We start from the raw sequence: 19,996 nt of genomic DNA, 5'->3' as shown, positions 1-19,996 counted from the left end.
CTCCAGGAACTTTGAAGGTTTTCTCCAGATAACTGCTTGGAGGGTACTGCTTATAACTGGACAGCCTCGATTTATATCAAGTCCAGGATGTGATGAATGGGTGCTTCACGGAGGAACTGTTCTAGGTGTTTTCTCCACATGTTCCCGATTGGGGCTTTTCTTTTCCACCCATGCATCCTGTTCCGTACATACACCGGCAAAATAAGAGAAGAGATGCTTTCTGTCTACTCTGTGAGATAAGGGAATGTGTGGAGCCCCTGTGAATAGCAGTGGGATGTGAGGGAGAGGTCTTCAGCGAACAGTGCTTGTGTAGAAGTGCCTGTAATGTGACAGCATTTGTAGGCACATTTACCCTGAAGAACAGTTAGGCTGAAAAGACCGATTACTGAAATCTTTCTCACTTACGTCAGCAGTGAAGGATGACTGAGCTGCATAAGATTTTTCTGGTTCAGACAATAACGTTCTTGCCTCTAGAAAGATTGCAAATCTTTCAGCAGCATAGTGAAGTCCTAGAGTCCTAGCATATTGAAGCGGAAACTCAGTGAATTATACGTGCCTGCTATGGGCATGCAAGGTGCTGGTTTTTCTTCTGTCAACTTTTCTTGACCACAGATTTCTAATAATACTTCTTAACAATTTTACAGAATACTCTGGCAGTGAAGAAAACGCAGATATTTCACAGGAGCTTTCTCCTGAAAAATCAGTTGTCACAAAATGTATTTCTTCAAATAAATCATCTGCCCACCCAAGCACACTGCTACACTGCTCTGATTCTGGACAGCACAGAGGAAAATCAAAACCAAATGGTAAGATGACTCTCCTCTGTGGTTTGCTGGTTCTGTCTTATTACCAGTAAATGTGTGAGCTGCATTAATATACGTGGAAGCTGGTACTCATGATGTAAATTTGGCTATTCTTATGTAGGACTGCGTCTGTTTCCTTTCGTCTGCCTGAAGAAGTAGAACCCAGTTAATTTGCCAGAGCTTGATGTTGCTGCTTTTTGCTTTGACTTTGCCTTCACAGAAGCTTTAAGACCCTTGCCCTTATTTCAGAACTCAAACTCATTTTGCACCTTTTTGCAGCACCTTATTAACTCTATAACAATGTTCAGACTTCAGTAACTAAATTTTTCATATGTCCTAAGATTTCCTCAAAGTAATAACTCAGAGTTAAAATAGATGCTATGCAAGTTTTATACGGTATGTGTGCTGTGTTTGAGAGGCCACTGGATGTGGTTATGTGTAGTTGTATAGATACAGTATGATACGTGGTTATAATGACTTTGAGCTTCATAATGATGAGAAGCTCTTGAGTAACTATTAGTGTCTTCATAGTACTTCGTAAGTGGAGCTCATAAAAATGTGGCTGCTGTGTTCCAGCTTTCATAATTTTTAATATCTTGGTCCATCTTGATATTTACTGTTACAATAAAAAAGGAAGACAAACATTTTGTTCTTTCTGTTCTTAAAGGTCACAAATTTGAAGGAAATGGGAAGTGTATGACAGCTTGATTATGTACAGGAATCCTAAATTCCGTATTGTACAGACACACTGTTGGTGACCATTTGATTTTCTTTTTTTTTACACAACTGTTTTATTGTTTGGTATTAGGCAAAATGTAAAAATTAACTTCAGTTAATGCCATTATATAGGGAAAAGAGGAAACATTAAACACTACTGAAGCGCAGGTGGTGATAATGTCTTAAAACGTGTTCTGCAAGTCCGATCAGTTGTGGTTTTGGAGCATATCAACCATACTTGCAGTTTAGTAACTTGGCTATCAGTTGCTCAGACTTCTTTTGATCGGTTTGTAGACATTGAAAGAGGTGAAAAGTATAGGAAATGGGTTTACTTCATTCTTTTCACGATTGCTTTGCTACTTTTGCATCTGCAGAACTTGTACTAACAATAAAAGCAGTGCCTATATAAATAAGATCTGGTGTAAGTAATAGTAAAACTCTTGTGTGGAATGAAAGTGCTGCGTGCTTAACCTGTTGCTTCCAGAGTACTTCAGGAAAGAGTGTTGTATCTCAGAGGTGGAATAAAACTTTTAAACATGAAAATTAACTAACACACTGGGTTCTCAGCCCCTTGAGAACAGATTTTTCTTCAAAAGATCTAGTTGATACCACAGACTGGTTCTTCTATTTCTACAGTCTTGTTTTAGGGGCTAAGTGATAAAATAGTTCTACCCAGTATGGGTGAGAGACCACAATCTAGTTAAGAGTGACTAAAATTTTTACCTTCTATTCTCCTCCAGCTTATTAGAGTATTTCCCAAATAATTAAAATCCTTAGCTTCTCCCTCTGACCCTCCCATTCTATCCCTAAGGAATGTGTAGACATTGCATTAATATTATTGAGGTAAGCATCTCAATTTAGTATGTTGTTCAAGAAAGATTTTCTTGGCAGTTTTATTCAATCCACAGAGATGCATTAATGCTTTTGAGTAGCGTGGGAGCATTCTTAAAGAATACCTTAGGCAGTGCACTGCCTCTGAATTGATGAATGTGTCCTCAACAGGAGTCTAAATAAAACCCATTTCTGAAGCAGGATTACATTCTGTGTTGGACTCTGAATGTTTCTGTAATGGAGACATTACTTTGTGAGATCGAATGGTTTGTAAGACTTTTTGGGAGCTCTACACTTAAAGTACCAAGTCACAATTCTATACAAATTGCAGAAACTAGTATGAATCATATTTGAATTTATAAATATGGTTTTGTTTGTTATACTTACTTGTGTAAAGAGAGTTCGTGCCTTTGGTTTGAGGCACTGTATGTTGCGAGTACAATTTTAATGTCAGCAGCTGTTAAGTTGGAATATTTTGAAAGAGCTATTAATGAGTATATAAAACTTCGTTATGTAGTAACCTTCAATAAACTTACTGTTGAAGGTTACTACATAATGTAATAACATCATTCATTAACTTACATGGTGAACTCATGCTTTTACAAATGCATGTCTGCATACTTGGGATGAAATCTTGAGAGTTATTTGACCTTTTTGTAATTACTCAGGATTTTATCTAACTACTTTTTGTACAGAGGATGACACCCTGAGTGAGTCATCTATGGATAGCTTGCTTTGGAGTGATGATGACTGCAGTCAGGATGTTGATGTAACCACGAACCCTGACGAAGAAGTTGAAGAAAGTGATTTTGAGATTGTTCGGTGTGTTTGTGAAGTAAAAGAAGAAAATGACTTCATGATTCAGGTATGAAGTGGAGGGTGAATGCACGTTTCAGTGAATACGGTGGAAGGTGTCAGTGGAAAAGCTGTTGTAGAAATATGCACAGGTATGTTCTGTATGTGAAATAAACTGTTGTCCTCCGAAATCATAAAATTTTTTAAGATAACCTGTCAGGGTGAGCAGCTGCTATGATAGGTGTAAAACTTCGCTTTTTGATACAGTTTGTGAAAAATCTTCAGTTTGTGGGGTTTTTTTATCGAAGGAAAGTGGGGGAAGAGGGACAGTTCTATACAAGCTATTAACAGTTGGTTTGTCAATTGCAGATTTACATTTTTCTAAAAATTAGAACACTTCCTAGGTTTAGAGAATACATATTTAAAACCAGTGGCTTTTTATCTGGCTTTTTGGTTCCCTCTAATTCTGAGCATGTTCAGAACATTGTCATGAGACGGTGGTACCCTTCTACTTCTTTGCCCTGGCAAGAAGCTTGACTTATACATACAATCCCCCAGATAGGATGAACAAAAAAAAATTTACTTGAATCTTTTGTTTTGAAGCAGAGCTGCATTCGTCCATTCTGCAGCTTCTTCCATAGTTTGGAAGTTCAGAGTTCCTAATCTGCATAAGGCCATCTGTCTGTTCTCCATATATGTACTCTTTTTAAATCAACTTTACAGAAAACTGTTTCCAGCCAGAGCAGTGTCTATTGTCTCTCCCTCTTAAAACTGTTGATAAAAGCCTCTTTGGAACTGCCCTGGCTGTTTACTTTTACTTTTTGAGACATCTGTAAATTACCAGGCAACCACTCCCCACATAGCTGCTTTGAGCCATTCCACCCAGTTCCTATTAATTTCACATAGTGAAATCAAACGTATCAAATAAAAAAAACTTCTTCAGTATTTTTTGCCCTAGTTTATTTTGCCACTGCTTCTTACGTGAGCTGTATGGTGCCCTTTGGTAATTCCCCCTAAGTCTTAGGAGAAGCACATGCAGGGATTTACGTGTGTGATGCTCTTGAACCTAGATCATGAGCTTTTCATGGTTGCCCTTCTGAAGAAATTTTTGGGGTGCTTTTTTTTTATTTATTTAAAGGAGGCACCTACCCTCCTATCTACATAACTTTTTGCTTGTTGTGGGACCTCAGTTCAAAATGACAATAGTGTAGCTTGGCAGATGTGCTCATTGCAAATTTTAAGGTAATTATTGCATTCTTTTGAGAGGGTTGTTTTATTTGTGAAAGGATATGGCATGACACTGACTTCAAAAATACTTCTCTGGCACATGAAGTTCACCCCCATCTGCAACTTTTGAATTCAGTTTCCCAGGCATTCTGTTGCTAATTTTTGTGCGGTTTGAATCCCACTTTATGGGACACCTTACTGCGATAGTTGCTGGCATGTTACTGTGAACTGTGTTTCTTTTTTGCTGTTTGGAACTAGGAGGAAAGACAGGAGCTGATCTATACCTACTTCACAGCTGCTGATGATTTTTTGGTGGACTTTATTGCTTGAATGGAGGCAGAAACCTGTTAAGGAGGAGAGGGGGTGCACTGTTTAAACTGTAGTGTGAAGAATTCTTGGCTTCTGCAGCAGGACAGTAGAAACACCTTTTTTGCTCTGAACAGGCCTAGCTAACACAGTTTGATTTTTGTCCTCAATGGTCGAGTTTAACAGCTAACTTCACTGGGTAGTTTTCTTTGGCTTTCCATACTATGTTACGGAGATTTGCTCTGGAAGGTATGATGCTTTTTCTCTTAGTGCTGAGTTCATTTTGATGGATGCCTTTGTGTTAGTGTTGGATCCTGACAATGCAGGGCAAAAGACACCTTGTGCATTAGTAGGAAAGGGTGCAGTGATGGGCAGTGGTCAAAATTAGATAAATAGCATCTGATTACGTAGGAGGAAAAGGAGTCTGACAGTTGGGAATAAAGGGGGCTGGCTGCCTTCTGAGGAGATGGCTCAATGAAAACCACACAGAGATGGCCTGGAATAGAGTTTTCTGGCAAACGTAGGCTCAACACTAGTCTGATTGCAGAATGCAGAGAACTGTCAGATAGCTCAGGACATAGTCTATGGATAGCTTTCATGTAAGGTTTTGTGGGCTGCTTCTGAGATGGGTTTTCTAGGTTGAACTTTTTGAGTGTATTGCAAGGTTTTAGACACTTCAGCTGTGTTACAAAAGAATTGTCTAGGAGAGCAGGTTATTCTTTCTGGAAGAGAGATGCAGAGCGACAGTGTGGTGAGTACCTGCATTCATTACAGGGATTGAAGCAATAGGAATTGGGGAGCAAGGAGCTGGTAACAAGATTTTGAGGGGGCTAGGTTAAGCAAATGGTTTTGCTTAAGGTAACAAATGCTGTGCTCCCCATAGCTTTCTGTAAGCCTGTAGTTTTTGGGAAAATGTTTTGAACAGTCTGGTCTTTCGTTGATGTAGGAATGCCCGAGTTAGCTCTTTAGGTACAGAGCATTAATACAAAGCACAGATGCTATGTTATACAACTATGGAATTATGACAAGGGGAACCTATTTTCAGCTTTTCAGAGGCGTAGTGCAAGATTGACACTTCCCTTTGACTTTATAGGGTGAGAATCCTGTGTTGTCATAAGAAGGAAAGATTTCTTTCCTATTTCCTACTCAGACTTTAATTTGACACTTGGAAACTCTAATTTGGAAGTGTCTACCCTAAAGAACTTGCATTTAGACTTGCCATCTCTCCCTGAAGATACGTAATTTTGCTCAGTGTATGGGTTTTTAGAACAATATCATCATGCTTTGCGCTTGCCTCCATTGGGGTGTTTATTCTGCCCCTGCTTATTACTCTGACAAGATCTGGCTGAAATATGCTGACACTTGGGGTACTTGCTTGAGCATGTGCCTGTGTGCCAGTCTGCCTTGACTTGCTATCAAAATTAGGAGCCAGGGCAGTTTCTCCACATGTGTGGCAGGAGGTTCATTCCTCCCGTGTATCCCAGGACACATGTATGGTGCCCTCTTACAAGAGGGAGAATGGTAGGGCATTTTCTCTTTGAACTGCGCTCATTTCCATGAATGGGCCAAATTTAGAAATAATGAGGAAAAAAATGTTAATTGTAAAAACAAGCAGCACCTTTATTTTTCCTGAAAGATTGGGGACCATTAAGGTTTTAATGAAACTCTTACACAGTTAAACTGAGAGTTTGTTCCATTTAGGTTTCTAAACTAATACCCCCCCCCAAAAAAAAAAAAAAAAATTTAGCTTAGAGATTTTGCAGAAAATTATTCCTTTATGTTGAACTTGCCTTAATTGTCTGAAGCAATTCCTGCATAAAGAATACCATTCATTACACTGGGATACAGAAATACGGTTTTGCATTTAAAGTAAGTACCTGCCTCAGTTGGCAGAAGTTAAAACTGGAAAAAAGTATAAAAAAAAAATCTCATTGGTCAACGCTGTTTCATTCCGATCTCTACAACTTTGCAAGGAGGCTACTAGATTTCATTTATGGAGCCTGCATATAGTAGCAGCTTAGTATTGCAGTGTGTTGCTTCTGAAGGCACAGGACTCCCTTTGTAGGGTAAGGCTTGGGCCCAAAAAAGTCCAGACAAAATGTCATTGTCCCTTCCTTTCAGTTTTTATAACTAAACATTGGTGAATTTGTGATGTAGAAAATTCTGGGGCTGGATTTGGTGGCCTTGGAGGTGATGGATGTAAATGGACCTGGGATATTTTTGTTCTGGTGGATGAAAAGCTGCTTTAAATACATGTCCATTGGGTTCAGTTACTTCTTTTGCAATTGAAATTTGATTTAAATATTATTGTACAACTCTGCATGTTTTTCTTCTTCCAAAATCTCTTACTTGGCTTGCTTTGAATCTCCCTACTACTGCCTGCGCAGGGGGTAGCTTCTGTGTAGCATGTGTCCAGAGCACTAGCCGGTGGCCTGGCCAGCCAAGCTGTGACGTGGAGTATGGAGATAAAAGGAGGAACCTGTGATCTGATGGGGTGGATATTTAAATATCTGTTGAGTAAATAAAAAAAGTTGGAATGCTTCATTAGAGTTCTAGGCAAACTTGCCTGGAAAAACCACTGAGTGTAGCTCTGTGCCATATGACATGATTTACAGGATGCAAGTGTAACTAGGTCTAGGAGCTCCCTCCTTTTTAGCATGCAGTCTATTTTTCTTAATCTGTTTTCTTCCTTTTAGAACATCTTTTTCTGGCTCCTGTTAATCATCTTTGTGAAAGGACGGTCTTTCAGCCTTTTTTGAAAACATCTCCTTATTGCTTTAGGACTGTTTACCCATTTTGTAAGGCGAAACATTGTTAGTCCCATCTTCAGAAACCTGTTTCTCTCTAACCTTTTACATTCTCTGTTCCAGTGCTTCTGTTTCCTCCACACCTAGATGACTAATTTAATACAGTGATGTATTCAAAAACTGGTGGTCCCTTTCTGTCTCTCCTAGCTTGAGGAAAGGCAGCAAAAAGGAGCATTGTTAAGAGTGGTGTAGGTGCTGTTCAGCGTAGGTGAGGTGTTCATCAAGCTGGCATCTTTGTAGGTCGGTGAAAAGCAGTGTCCAAGATTGCTTGCAGTTGCTCTTTGTGTGTGTTTTGAAAAGTTTGCCATATTGATGAGGTCTGCGCATTAAGCTTTTGGCTTGCGCTCCAAGATAGAAAGGTTGTGATCTATTGTCTTGCTGCTTGTGAAAATAGTCATTCTGAACTGACACCACAGTTTCGAATCAAAATTGACTTAATACCCTTGCGTGGGGTTTTGTCCCATGTTTCGGTGGTCTTTAGGCCACAGTTGAAGTTTTGTCTGCTTGTTAAAGTGTGTGTGCGGGGGAGAGTGACTGAAACAGAGCATGTGGATATAGTTTTTCCTGCTCTAAAACTGTATAGCTTTAAGTACAGTAATTGCATTTTAAATAGCATAACTGTGCTAAAAAAGTAGGGCCAGATTATATTCAGTCTTTGCCAATATAATTGCTCATACTTGGAAGGATGTCAAGTTTTTAAAGCTAGTACAACTGCATCTGGACTTTAGTTTTATATTAGTAGGGCTACCTTTGAAATAGATAGGATGTTAGAGATACAAATACCAGTAAAGCATAATATTGGCTAGTTCTATGTGACATAAATATCCCTTGGATTTCATAATGTGATTTACTGTTTGAGGGGGAAACCTTTTAATTCAGAAAATCTGATGTATTTTGCTAAAGAAAGCTTGATTGCATCCTGTTTTCTGTCCTGATTATGTGTGCATGCATCTTGTGAAAGATTCTCATCTCTAAAGGGAACATTTTTGCACCTTTCAGGATCTCTGCTTCCACTTCATAATTGTTGTCATTCTCCAGAAATCCATGTGAAAAATGTGTGGAAAGGGTTCAAATTTTATTGTAGTCTAATTCTTTAATGTATTTGCTTGTAGCTGTAAGAAGGGGGTGGGTATTAATACACCTTTTTGTCTTAAAATATGTAGATGATGTGTCTCTTAATTGAGGTAATCTTTCTGAGCTTCTGTAGGCTTCATTTCTGTTGATGTGCACTTCTTGACTTTAAACAGTGTGAAGAGTGTCTGTGCTGGCAGCATGGAGTCTGTATGGGTTTACTGGAAGATAATGTACCTGAGAAATATACCTGCTATATTTGCCAAGATCCTCCAGGTACAGACATTTAAGGTTATAGAGCCTTCTTATATATGTAGTAACTTTATTAGGTTTTTTTAATATATATATATATTGCAAAGATTAAACAACTTTTTTTGCTCCCCTAGCTGTGTCTGTCATTGTAGGTAATTGAGTTCAGTTACAGATACAGAAAGTTTAATTTATGTGAATATACATGAGTCAATATTGTGGAATTACAGCTGGACAGGAATGGAAATGAATGTTTTTAACTGTGGTGACCATCTGCCAGTAATAAGGATTGTACTGTCTGGCTATGGAAGATGAATTTAGAAGCACTCAGGAAACTTAAGCAAAGACTCCCCATGAGCACATCTTGCGGGATGTGACTGCAGCTTTCCTCCAACAAGACCAGGCTTACGCATTCTTCAAAAATAAGTCAGCTAGAGGCACACTGGTTCTTAACAGCCGTGATGTGCTAGTGCTTGTTATGGAAAGCTACTTGTGATCCAAGTATGTAAATACAAATATAAATTCAAATATAAATTATTTTGGGTAATGCAGTCAGACTTGATTAAGCAATATGTTCTCTGCTCCTAACTGTATTTTAAAATGTCTTAGTCCATCTTATGCAGCGGGTAAAATTACACTTATCATGTGGATCTTTTCTGACTTCCTACGATATGAATTATAAAGCCTTGCTGAATGTGGAAACGGATGAGGTTCGGGCTTGAGTCCATGTTCATAAATTATGAGAAAATGCGATCTCTGTTTGCCTAATCGCAAGACCTTTTTGGTATATATATGTTTGGATTGTGATCTCTGCTTTTTTTGGCTGTTGTTTGTACTCATAGCAAGGAAGACATGCTATGCTTACATTCAGTTATTTAAGTAGTAAAATAGTTTAACATTTATTTAAGGGTATGGTGGTTTTTTTTTTTTTTTTTACAGTATCTTGCATCCAGGATTTTAACCTCTATTTTCAAGATATTTTGCTTTGATTTGAGTCAGTTTGAGTTAGTTTTAAACTTAACTGAAGTGCACATGCAAACTGAAGTTGTGCCATCACCCTCGGAACTATTTGTATTTAGTAAGAAGCTTTATCAGAATGCTTTTTGGTAAAAAACCGATTACAACTAACACCTCATTTGCTTCATTAGTTTAATCACTTTTATTAACTATTGCCTTGAAGATCATGAAACTTACTTTCTTTTTTTATTTGGGCTTAATTTTTACTTCTGTCTTAGAAAAGGAAAACGTACCCAACCTTTTCAGTGCAAAAGTGGCTTCTCAATTTCGGTGAATGTGCTGTTGGCTTGAAATGAGCTAAATAGTCTTTATGAATCTGCAAAGAAGTTGCTTTTAAAACTGGGCATGGCCATTCAGCAAACTCTTACTTAGAAGCTTTCATGAGTTTAGTGCTAGGAATTGTAGCAACACCATTGATATTATTGGAAATAAAAGCAAGTTCAGTGTAATTATGCCTAAAAACTGTACCAACTGTTGTTTCAGACAGTTTTTTTTTTTTTAGTCAAGTGGGATTTTTAAGAGATGTGTTAACATTTTCCCTTGCTTAAACATTATTAAGATGCTTATGATGTGACAGATTCATTCAAGGAATAGAGAGCATACATTGCTGGATATTGTCTTGTGTCTTCTCTTAAGCTTATACACCTAGAAAAAGAGCACTTTTTGTCTCCGAGTACACTGCTAAGTGAACAGTGCCATGGATGGGCTTTAGTTGGATAATCACACTGTTGTTACAATGATGATGGAGTTCTAAAATTCATGATTTTATTCTTGTGGACTGAACTTCATTTTCTGTCACAGCCGGTAGCTTCTCTAACACAAAAATAAATGCGTAGGGGTTAATGCAGGTACGTCAGGAGTGTCTCCAAAGTGGTTCTGGCCATGCCTCGATGATCTCTTGCTTGATACAGCCTATCTGCCTGAAAAGTCAAGCGGTTCTAGCCTTGAAAATCCATTCCTTCCCACGCTGGTTTCTGTGTGAGAGTTTTTGGAGGTTTTGCCTCCAAACGCTGAGTATTGTCCTATACAACCTCGTGGCTGAGTGTGCTTACAAGTGCGCTTGTTTTGCTTTTACACTTTTGCTGAGACAAAGCGTTAGCATTGAATTAAAGTTTGAAAGTGTCCTGTACGTCCACGGGTGTTCATCCAGGGCACAACATAGAAACCATTCTGCTGCCATTCTGTCACGACCATCCAAAAGCATATAAATACCTGTGACCAAGTTGTGCTCACTTCTCCGTACGGCTTCCAAAGAGTCGTTTGGCTCCACTGTGCCACAGTTGGTAGCACGGGCAGCGACGCTGCCTGATGCGCATGTAGTGCAGTCCCTTGTTCTTACTCTGCTGCCTGATGTGCATGTAGTGCAGTCCCTTGTTCTGACGCTGCCTGATGTGCATGTAGTGCAGTCCCTTGTTCTTACTCTGCTGCCTGATGTGCATGTAGTGCAGCCTCTTGTTCTGATGCTGCCTGATGCGCATGTAGTGCAGTCCCTTGTTCTGACGCTGCCTGATGTGCATGTAGTGCAGTCCCTTGTTGTTACTCTGCTGCCTGATGTGCATGTAGTGCAGCCCCTTGTTCTTACTCTGCTGCCTGATGCGCATGTAGTGCAGTCCCTTGTTCTGATGCTGCCTGATGTGCATGTAGTGCAGTCCCTTGTTCTGATGCTGCCTGATGTGCATGTAGTGCAGTCCCTTGTTCTTACTCTGCTGCCTGATGTGCATGTAGTGCAGCCCCTTGTTCTGACGCTGCCTGATGTGCATGTAGTGCAGCCTCTTGTTCTGATGCTGCCTGATGCGCATGTAGTGCAGCCCCTTGTTCTTACTCTGCTGCCTGATGCGCATGTAGTGCAGCCCCTTGTTGTTACTCTGCTGCCTGATGTGCATGTAGTGCAGTCCCTTGTTGTTACTCTGCTGCCTGATGCGCATGTAGTGCAGTCCCTTGTTCTTACTCTGCTGCCTGATGTGCATGTAGTGCAGCCCCTTGTTCTGACGCTGCCTGATGTGCATGTAGTGCAGCCCCTTGTTCTGATGCTGCCTGATGCGCATGTAGTGCAGCCCCTTGTTGTTACTCTGCTGCCTGATGCGCATGTAGTGCAGCCCCTTGTTGTTACTCTGCTGCCTGATGCGCATGTAGTGCAGCCCCTTGTTGTGACGCTGCTGCCTGATGCGCATGTAGTGCAGCCCCTTGTTGTTACTCTGCTGCCTGATGCGCATGTAGTGCAGCCCCTTGTTGTGACGCTGCTGCCTGATGCGCATGTAGTGCAGCCCCTTGTTCTGACGCTGCTGCCTGATGCGCATGTAGTGCAGCCCCTTGTTCTGACGCTGCTGCCTGATGCGCATGTAGTGCAGCCCCTTGTTGTGACGCTGCTGCCTGATGCGCATGTAGTGCAGCCCCTTGTTCTGACGCTGCTGCCTGATGCGCATGTAGTGCAGCCCCTTGTTCTTACTCTGCTGCCTGATGCGCATGTAGTGCAGCCCCTTGTTGTTACTCTGCTGCCTGATGCGCATGTAGTGCAGCCCCTTGTTCTTACTCTGCTGCCTGATGTGCATGTAGTGCAGCCCCTTGTTGTTACTCTGCTGCCTGATGTGCATGTAGTGCAGCCCCTTGTTGTTACTCTGCTGCCTGATGCGCATGTAGTGCAGCCCCTTGTTGTTACTCTGCTGCCTGATGCGCATGTAGTGCAGCCCCTTGTTCTGACGCTGCTGCCTGATGCGCATGTAGTGCAGTCCCTTGTTCTTACTCTGCTGCCTATAACTTTTTTCCTAAGCTTCTCCTTAACTGCTGAAACTTCTAGTCGATATTAACCTGCTTATATTGGAGGCTTTTTTGTGAATATTGTTCTGAGTCTGTGCTCCAATATTATCTCTGATTTTGTAGCTTTGCTGACTGGGCTGTATGTAGGCCAGTGAATGAAGTGGTGTTTCTCAGGGTGCTGAGCTCTCTTCTGAGAACATCTGTTGTAACAATACATTTTACGGGGTGGGGGGGGGCTTTTGTTGGTTTTTTGGCTTGGATTTTTTTGTTTGTTTGCAATTTAGCAAGCATCTCAAGTTCCACTCTTTCCTGCTAATACCATTTTGCTTGGCGGCTTAAGTTACTTTTACTGTTGCATCTATCACATTTAATATCATTTCATTTCAGCTGTTGTTGATATTCCGGCCTCTTAAGCTAGAATGAGCATTATTAATAGCCTGACTTTAGGCAAGTTCTCCATCAGAACCTCATAATTGATTCCTTTAGAATTTACTTTTGAATGACGGTACTAATACATGTATTATGCTTGAAAACAAGACCAATGAAGAAGGGAAGTTCATTGCCTTTTGCTGCGTTTTTCTGTCTGCAGAGAGCTGTATTCAAACTGTAGCTTTAGTTATAACCATGGTTACTAGACAGTGTGATACCCTGCTAAAAATATACTTTTCTCTGTGCATCAGCTGCAATTACCTGTTGTGGATGTCCTTTGATGGAATTTGGGATCTGAATGCTTTTACGGTTGGGCAGAGGTTTTTGACTGAGGTTATAATCTCGCTTCCGCTTCACAAGTTCTTCATGTCTTCAGGGTTTTGTCTGCTATTATAGGATCTTTATTGGTACTGTTGATAAGAAAAATAAGCTGTCGCAAGACTTTGAGATAATCAGAATTACTACCAGTAATGTTAACATGCCATAGTTAATGCTTCATTTTAACACACTCATTACTGTTGCTTTAGGTCAGAGGTCCAGCTTAAAGTACTGGTATGAAAAGGAGTGGTTAAGTAATGGTCACATGCATGGCTTAGCATTTTTGGAAGAAAATTATTCCCACCAGAATGCCAAGAAGATAGTAGCCACTCATCAACTTCTTGGCGATGTACAGAGAGTGATAGAAGTACTGCATGGACTGCAGCTGAAGATGAGCATATTACAGTAAGCAGTATTTAAGTATCAGTTGGCATGTTCTCAACGTGAATTAGATTTCAAATAGTAGAAAAATAACCAGAAATTCAGAGTTATTTTTGTGCTTTGTGGATATGTAACAACATAGTTTGAATTGCTAATGTGATCTTGGAAAAGCACTTGGCTGTTTAAAATCTATTTAAGTGTGTTGAGGAGTGTGAATTGACTATGTGTATGGAAGGGTTGGGGAAGTATGAAGGGAAGAGGGAGAAAACTAATAACAACTTCTCCTAAAGCACCTAAATAGATTTAAGTAGGAAGAAGAGGATAGTCATATAACCTATGGCAGCATTCTTATAACACTTGCCTTCTCCATTCCAGTAATTCTAAATCATAGCTTTTCCAGCAGAAATCAGATCTTTTTGTTCAGCATAATGTGTTGCTCTGTTGTAGTGGGAGAGCAGTTGCACCTTCAGCAACCTGTAGCAATTCATTTCCATGCAAAGATTATTACAGATATATATGAAAAAATAACATTCTGTAATCACTGAAGAAATCAAGTTTTCTACATCCTTTCCTGTTTAAAGTCATCCTTGGGTTCTGATGACTGAAAAAATATTTTTCTAACTCAAATCCAGCAGTTTTAAATTGAATGAATTTCATATTTATAATTTATTAGTTGATAAATTGCACAGCAGCAGCTATTTGGAAAGCAAAGCTTTCAGTGTTTCCAGCATTCTTTAGAACTTTTTCCCTTACATTTAATCTGGGTGATGCAGTAGGGCCACTGGCAGTGCCTGAAATGCTTAAACAATGGAATAATCCTTAAAGCAAGAGAGTGGCAATTTTAACATAAGGTTTTGCTTTTCCATTATGGTATCCTTTAGTCAGATCTGTAAGTAATCTCTCTCCTCTTTGGAGAGGGTGGAACATAACTATTGTAAGACCACTCCTTAGGCCTTTTCTTAGATAGCAAGACTTTAGATTGTGATTTTCCAATTGTAAATTGAGATTTGCACAGCGCTGAGGTATGGAGCACTGGGCAAGTATGTGATGCTTGTTACAGACTTTGTTCCTTCTCTGTCCCATCCTGAAGCTGGTGTGATGACCTGGTTTAATTAAAGATGGGTCCTGTTAGGACCATGTTGTTAAAAGCTATAGCCCCCGTTTTCTTTATCATTACATAAATCAGAAAGGATTTTAAAAATTGCTGAATTGGAAGAATGATTATATCGTTGATGCAGATCTACCATCTAGGGGAGAGGAGATGATTTCACAACTGTCTGAAATTATTAGGAGAGTGTTGCTCATATCTCAAGGAGGTGGCACAGGATCGGAGGTGACGTTGACAGCTTTGCTGTAGTGGGAGGGAGAGCCAGCCTTCAGAAGGCAATAGTTAAAAGGTTGCTCAAGTATTAAGCGTTCGAATTTCATCCTTATGTAGCAGGTGCATCATCTTTCAATTTTCTATCTTCTGTAAAGTTATCCCTTGCTCTTTGCTGAGCAAAGTAGTGCCTTTAGGTGTAGAATATCAGTGGAGCTGGAACAGAAAGCTTTGTTAAATGAACACTTGGCTTCCACGTTCCTAGGCGTGCCTTCAGGATTGCTCACCAAGGATGCCGTAGACGTGCAGTCCCTGGAGGCAGAGGCACTTGTACAGAGCGGTCTGAGCACGTCCTTGGCCGTCGTACCAACTGCAGTTTCCTCGATAGACACCGAAGGAACCTTTAGCTACCATAGAACGGATTAGAAAGCAGTCACTTTGGAAGTAAAATGGTCATGTTTTGTTGAGTGGTTTGGCTAACAGCTGGAAAAGCTGGATCAGCTTAATGGAGTAATTCCGTCTGCCTTTGCTTGCACGCAAGCGCAGAGTGGGGTTTTGGGGCAGACCCCCTCCTTCCCGTGCAGCTGAGTGCAGGTGCTTTAGGGTCAGGGTTTGCTTCTGCTGCATTCTTGCAGCCTGCAGCAGAGAGCTGCCTACCCTTTGACGATGAGCGGATTGATTCTGCTTTGCTCTCCTTTTTACTGCTGTTTTAATGCCTGACAGACATGTGGAAGAACAGTATCAGTTACAATGCTCACTCTAAATTTATTCTTTGCTTGTTACATCTGTGTAAGAATCTGGTACCGATAGTTGTCCCTGCTGCTGGAATAAATAACGTATTAGTCAATCTGAAAACAATTAAAAAAAAAAAATTATAAGAAGCAGGTGGGTGGACTATGGCATGTTGGTGTACCAGGCTCAGCATCTTGGGATTTAAAGGAAAGTTAAAGTTTTAAAGGAAATAATAAGTTCTACACCACTACCACCCCAAGTCCCCAGTTGTTGTTATTAGAGGGTTATAAAAGATGACCGGATTGAATTTTAAAGTTTATTTTTGGGAACTACAGGCTAAAAAGTTTGATCCTGAGTGGTTTGAGGGGATATTTTTGTTTCACTGGTGTTTAAAATTGTTAAAATCTTAGTTTAGCTTCAGTGTACTTGACTTACCTGTTTAAAATACTACTAAAAATAACCCAGTGAAAATGAGTTTATGCTGTTAATAAATTGAATATTGAAGCAAAATGCTCCTTCAAGGGCAACATTGGTGAAAAGTTTTATGTATCTATTTGAAACTTATTCTGCAGTTTTTTCTTAATGCCTACACTTGGCTTATATACCATGTTATAGAAATTAAAATAGTGAACCTAACAGAACATTGTAGGAAGATACACAATTGAGGTCAGTGAAATTATATTATTAAGGAATATTTGGGTATTTTTTACTGGTAATGATGACTAAAGCATGTAGTAGTTCAAATATTCTTAATTTCTTTATGTAATAGGATAGTTTGCTCAGTCATTTTGAAGTTTAAATTTGGTGGGTGTTTTACTTTTTTTATGTTTGAACAGAAATAAAGAACATCCTGACCTAAAGCTTTGGTGCCATCCATGGAAGCACATTACGGTGGATGAAAAAATTCATACAAAACACATCATTCACATTGAGGAAAACTGTTGCAAAGAGGAGACAGCAAGTTATAGAACTTGGAATGGGACAGTTGAGAAACCCTCAACCATTCCTTCTGTGGAGGAATCTTACATCACGAGTGAACACTGTTACCAGAAGCCTCGCGCCTACTACCCTGCGATAGAGCAGAGATTGGTTGTGGAAACAAGAGGCTCAGCCATGGATGACGGAGTGAATAGAATAAGGGAAAACGGGGATGATGCCCTGTCAGAGAGGTTTGGCTGGAATCTGGACCGAGAAATATGCAAGATGGAAAATGAATCCAAACACAATTACTCTAAGGTATTTGTATAAAAATAATTCTCTCTGCATAGGGGATGTGTTTGCCTGGCAAAGTGCAAAACTCAACCCTTTTTAATAGTACGTAGTTCGTTTATTTGTGTTTAGTTTCTTCCTATACTGTTAAATTTAAGTTGCCAATATGAATTAAAATGGTAGACATTATCAAATCCTCCATTTCAAATAATAATTAAAAAAACCTGGGTTGAAGAGGACTTCTGGACCTTAGATTATCTGCCCAGTCTGTGGAACATGCATTATCATCCACTGGTAGTTCATTGCTGCTTTCTTTTATGTGTGTTAAATGTAAAAGTAACACTATCAGCGGGATAGAGAGAGAACAGGGCAAGCATGTATGATACTACCAAACACACTGATGTTCTAGTTTTTAGTTATTTCCATCTTGTTCCTGTTTCTTTTAATAGCTACATTAACTAAATGGAATCCAGGTTCTTCAGGCAGCATTTCGTGGTGGGGGGCAAAAAAAAAAGTAGCCTGAACTCATTTTTAAGAATGATCACCATTGATTAGAAGATACAGATCTTCTTCCTCCTGGAGCACTCTAGTTTTATCTTTTCAACTCTTGGTTCTCGTTTTCAGGTCTGTCAGAGGCCTTTCTTTCTACACACCAATGCAAAAATTTTGCTTTGATTAGTTAGTGCCAAGTCATATGAAATACGCCCTGACAAATGTTCGAAAGTCTCTGGGAAATACTGACCTCCCTTTTGTAGATTAAAAGGTTGTTTAGCTTTTATTTCATGCATATGTAAGTTGTAATTTATGTTATTTTTAACTTCTCTACCAAATCAATTGAGATTGCTTTATGTTTCCCAGAAAGGCATATGTTTCAGTTCTTCAATCTTTTAGGAGCCTTTTTCTAAATCCTGTCGTATTTCAGCAGAATGATGAAAAAAGTAGGGGAGTAGAATCAACACTGCTGATAGGGTAGTCAAGTTCTATAAGTGCTGGTAGTGTCTTTTTTTTTTTTTCTAGATGCTTCGATGAAAGTTTAAGTAGAATTGAGATTAGATTCCTTCAGGAAAAATCCCTTCTCACTGCAGAATGATTTGCTCTTTAGTTGATTACTGTCATGTTAAAAATGGCTTTAATGTTCTCTAGGTTGCACAGATTAAGTGCAGAATCTCCCAGCTGGAAGTTGGCAGGGAGCTATTTATGTGTGTATGTTATCTTTTGAAAATCAGATGCTTGTGAAGTGGGAAGAATAGGTCTTAGTAAAATACCTATAAAAGCATGTCTGTATTTAGGCCCTCTTGCTTGTGTATGGTCTCTTTTCTGTGTGTCTATCTTCCACTAGCCTAAGATTAGTTGAGCAATTAGCTGGGGTAACTGTAAGGACCCAGACAGTCTGGCTTACCAGTTCTGTTTCACTGTAATAAATATTAATGTATGTATTTCTGCTAGGTAAGAGAGTCTGTCTCTAAGAGAGGCTCTCCAGAGGAAGCTATTGAAATGAAATTGCTGGAAAAAGACAAAGAAGGAGTTGTGAACTCGCAGCTGCAGTGGCAGCTTAATCTTTTAGCTCACGTGGAATCTCTGCAAGATGAAGTCATACACAGAATGGATTTCATTGAGAAGGAGCTAGATGGTAGGTAACACTTTTCTTTTAACTGTATTCAACTGAACTAGCTGTTCAAAACACATTAACTTGAATTTTGCTTCTGCAGACCTACAAAGAGATGAGTGTTGCTTTGTCAGATTTACTGATAGGAAATAGACATCCTGCTGATGGGGGGTGGATTTTAGAACAAAGATCAAACTAAAACTGAGCAGAATTGTATAGAAAAAGTTCTAGTTAAATCACCTCTAAATACTTGCATCAGATGATGTAGTGGAATATCTTCCGTGTCTTCTTGCTTTCAGGTTTTTGTCATTTTCCATAGCGTTTCTGTGTATGTGAACTTCCCCGTTCTTCAGGGGCTAGCTGGCTGTACACCCTGTTCTGGGTGGCCTCTTCAGTGCACAAGGCTCTTACCTTTTCCTGTCTCTTCCAAATTCTTTACTTAAACGTCTCTTGAAACTTGCTTTCCTAGTAATGGAAAACTCCTAAACCCTTCATGTGTTGCATTAAACAGTCCAGGATAGTTCTTTGTCAACATCTCTAAGCCTGACCGTTGGTTGTATAGTCGTTACAGCACCAGCTTTTCTTGCAAGGGTATTGGGAATCTAACCTTTGCCAAAGAAAGAGTCCTCTCTTTGTACTTCAGTAAGGTACTGAAAAGTTGAACAACTAAAGGAATGCTTCAGGTAATGAAGATCAGTTGGGCCTGTAATCATAATGCCTATTTCATAAATGAAGTCAGCCTTTTTGTATCTGCTGCTGAGCTGGAGGGCTGCTCAGAGCATTGCAACTCTGACCAGGAATTTTCTTATTTCAAGGCTGGATCTGTCAATAGCTGGATAATGCCCACTTCTGCAGATGTTGCCCTTAGGCTAAATTCGCCTGTAATCTAGTTAGTGGTAATGGCCACTGCTGCTTCTCTTGGCAGATGTATTCTGTCTTCAAGGTTTCCCGTCTCCTTCTGCAACACTGTCCCGTCCCCGGAGCTTGCTGAAGCTCAATGTGACCACCTTTCTCGTGGTTGTATTACATTGTCACCTGAGTTCTCTTTGGTCAGTAGTATATCTGGCTCTTGTTTCCTGCTGAGAACCTTTAGAGCAGGAATTCATTTTCTTTGTGCAGTACTCTGCTGTTTGTGCTTTTGGATTTCATCCCCATTTTATGGTATCTCGTTCTTTCTGTCTTGGCCAATTGTATTCTGTATTGATGACAAACTGCTTTCATTAGCATAGTCCTGTCCTTTTAGGGTCTTCAATGAAAACACTGTGTAGTTGCATCTAATGCTGATCTTAAAGGTATTCTGATGGTATAAACTTCCATACTGCAGTGTCCTTGCTCTGGAATTGATACAGAGCAGAGGAGGTTCAGCACCAGATTTTACAATATCTAGTCCTGATTTGTCCTTCCCTGCATTCTCTTAGGAACATCT

At 39.8% G+C, this 19,996-nt stretch overlaps 1 protein-coding gene across 2 annotated transcripts in view; it reads left to right on the top strand.

Annotated features, from left to right (window-relative positions):
- The window catches only part of PHF20 (PHD finger protein 20), a 71,334-nt gene that overhangs the window by 48,359 nt on the left and 2,979 nt on the right, over positions 1 to 19,996 (top strand). For both annotated transcript variants that reach the window (XM_075721014.1, XM_075721015.1), the window contains 6 exons: positions 645 to 806; positions 3,047 to 3,216; positions 8,734 to 8,833; positions 13,534 to 13,729; positions 16,592 to 16,991; positions 18,411 to 18,594. In XM_075721014.1, the coding sequence (XP_075577129.1) occupies positions 645 to 806; positions 3,047 to 3,216; positions 8,734 to 8,833; positions 13,534 to 13,729; positions 16,592 to 16,991; positions 18,411 to 18,594 (1,212 nt within the window). The remainder of the gene's footprint in view (positions 1 to 644; positions 807 to 3,046; positions 3,217 to 8,733; positions 8,834 to 13,533; positions 13,730 to 16,591; positions 16,992 to 18,410; positions 18,595 to 19,996) is intronic.

Source organism: Pelecanus crispus, chromosome 14, assembly GCF_030463565.1.
Source record: "Pelecanus crispus isolate bPelCri1 chromosome 14, bPelCri1.pri, whole genome shotgun sequence".
Taxonomy (NCBI): Eukaryota; Metazoa; Chordata; class Aves; order Pelecaniformes; family Pelecanidae; genus Pelecanus; species Pelecanus crispus.
The sequence above is the reverse complement of the archived record's forward strand: the minus strand, read 5'-3'. Positions and strand labels throughout refer to the sequence as shown.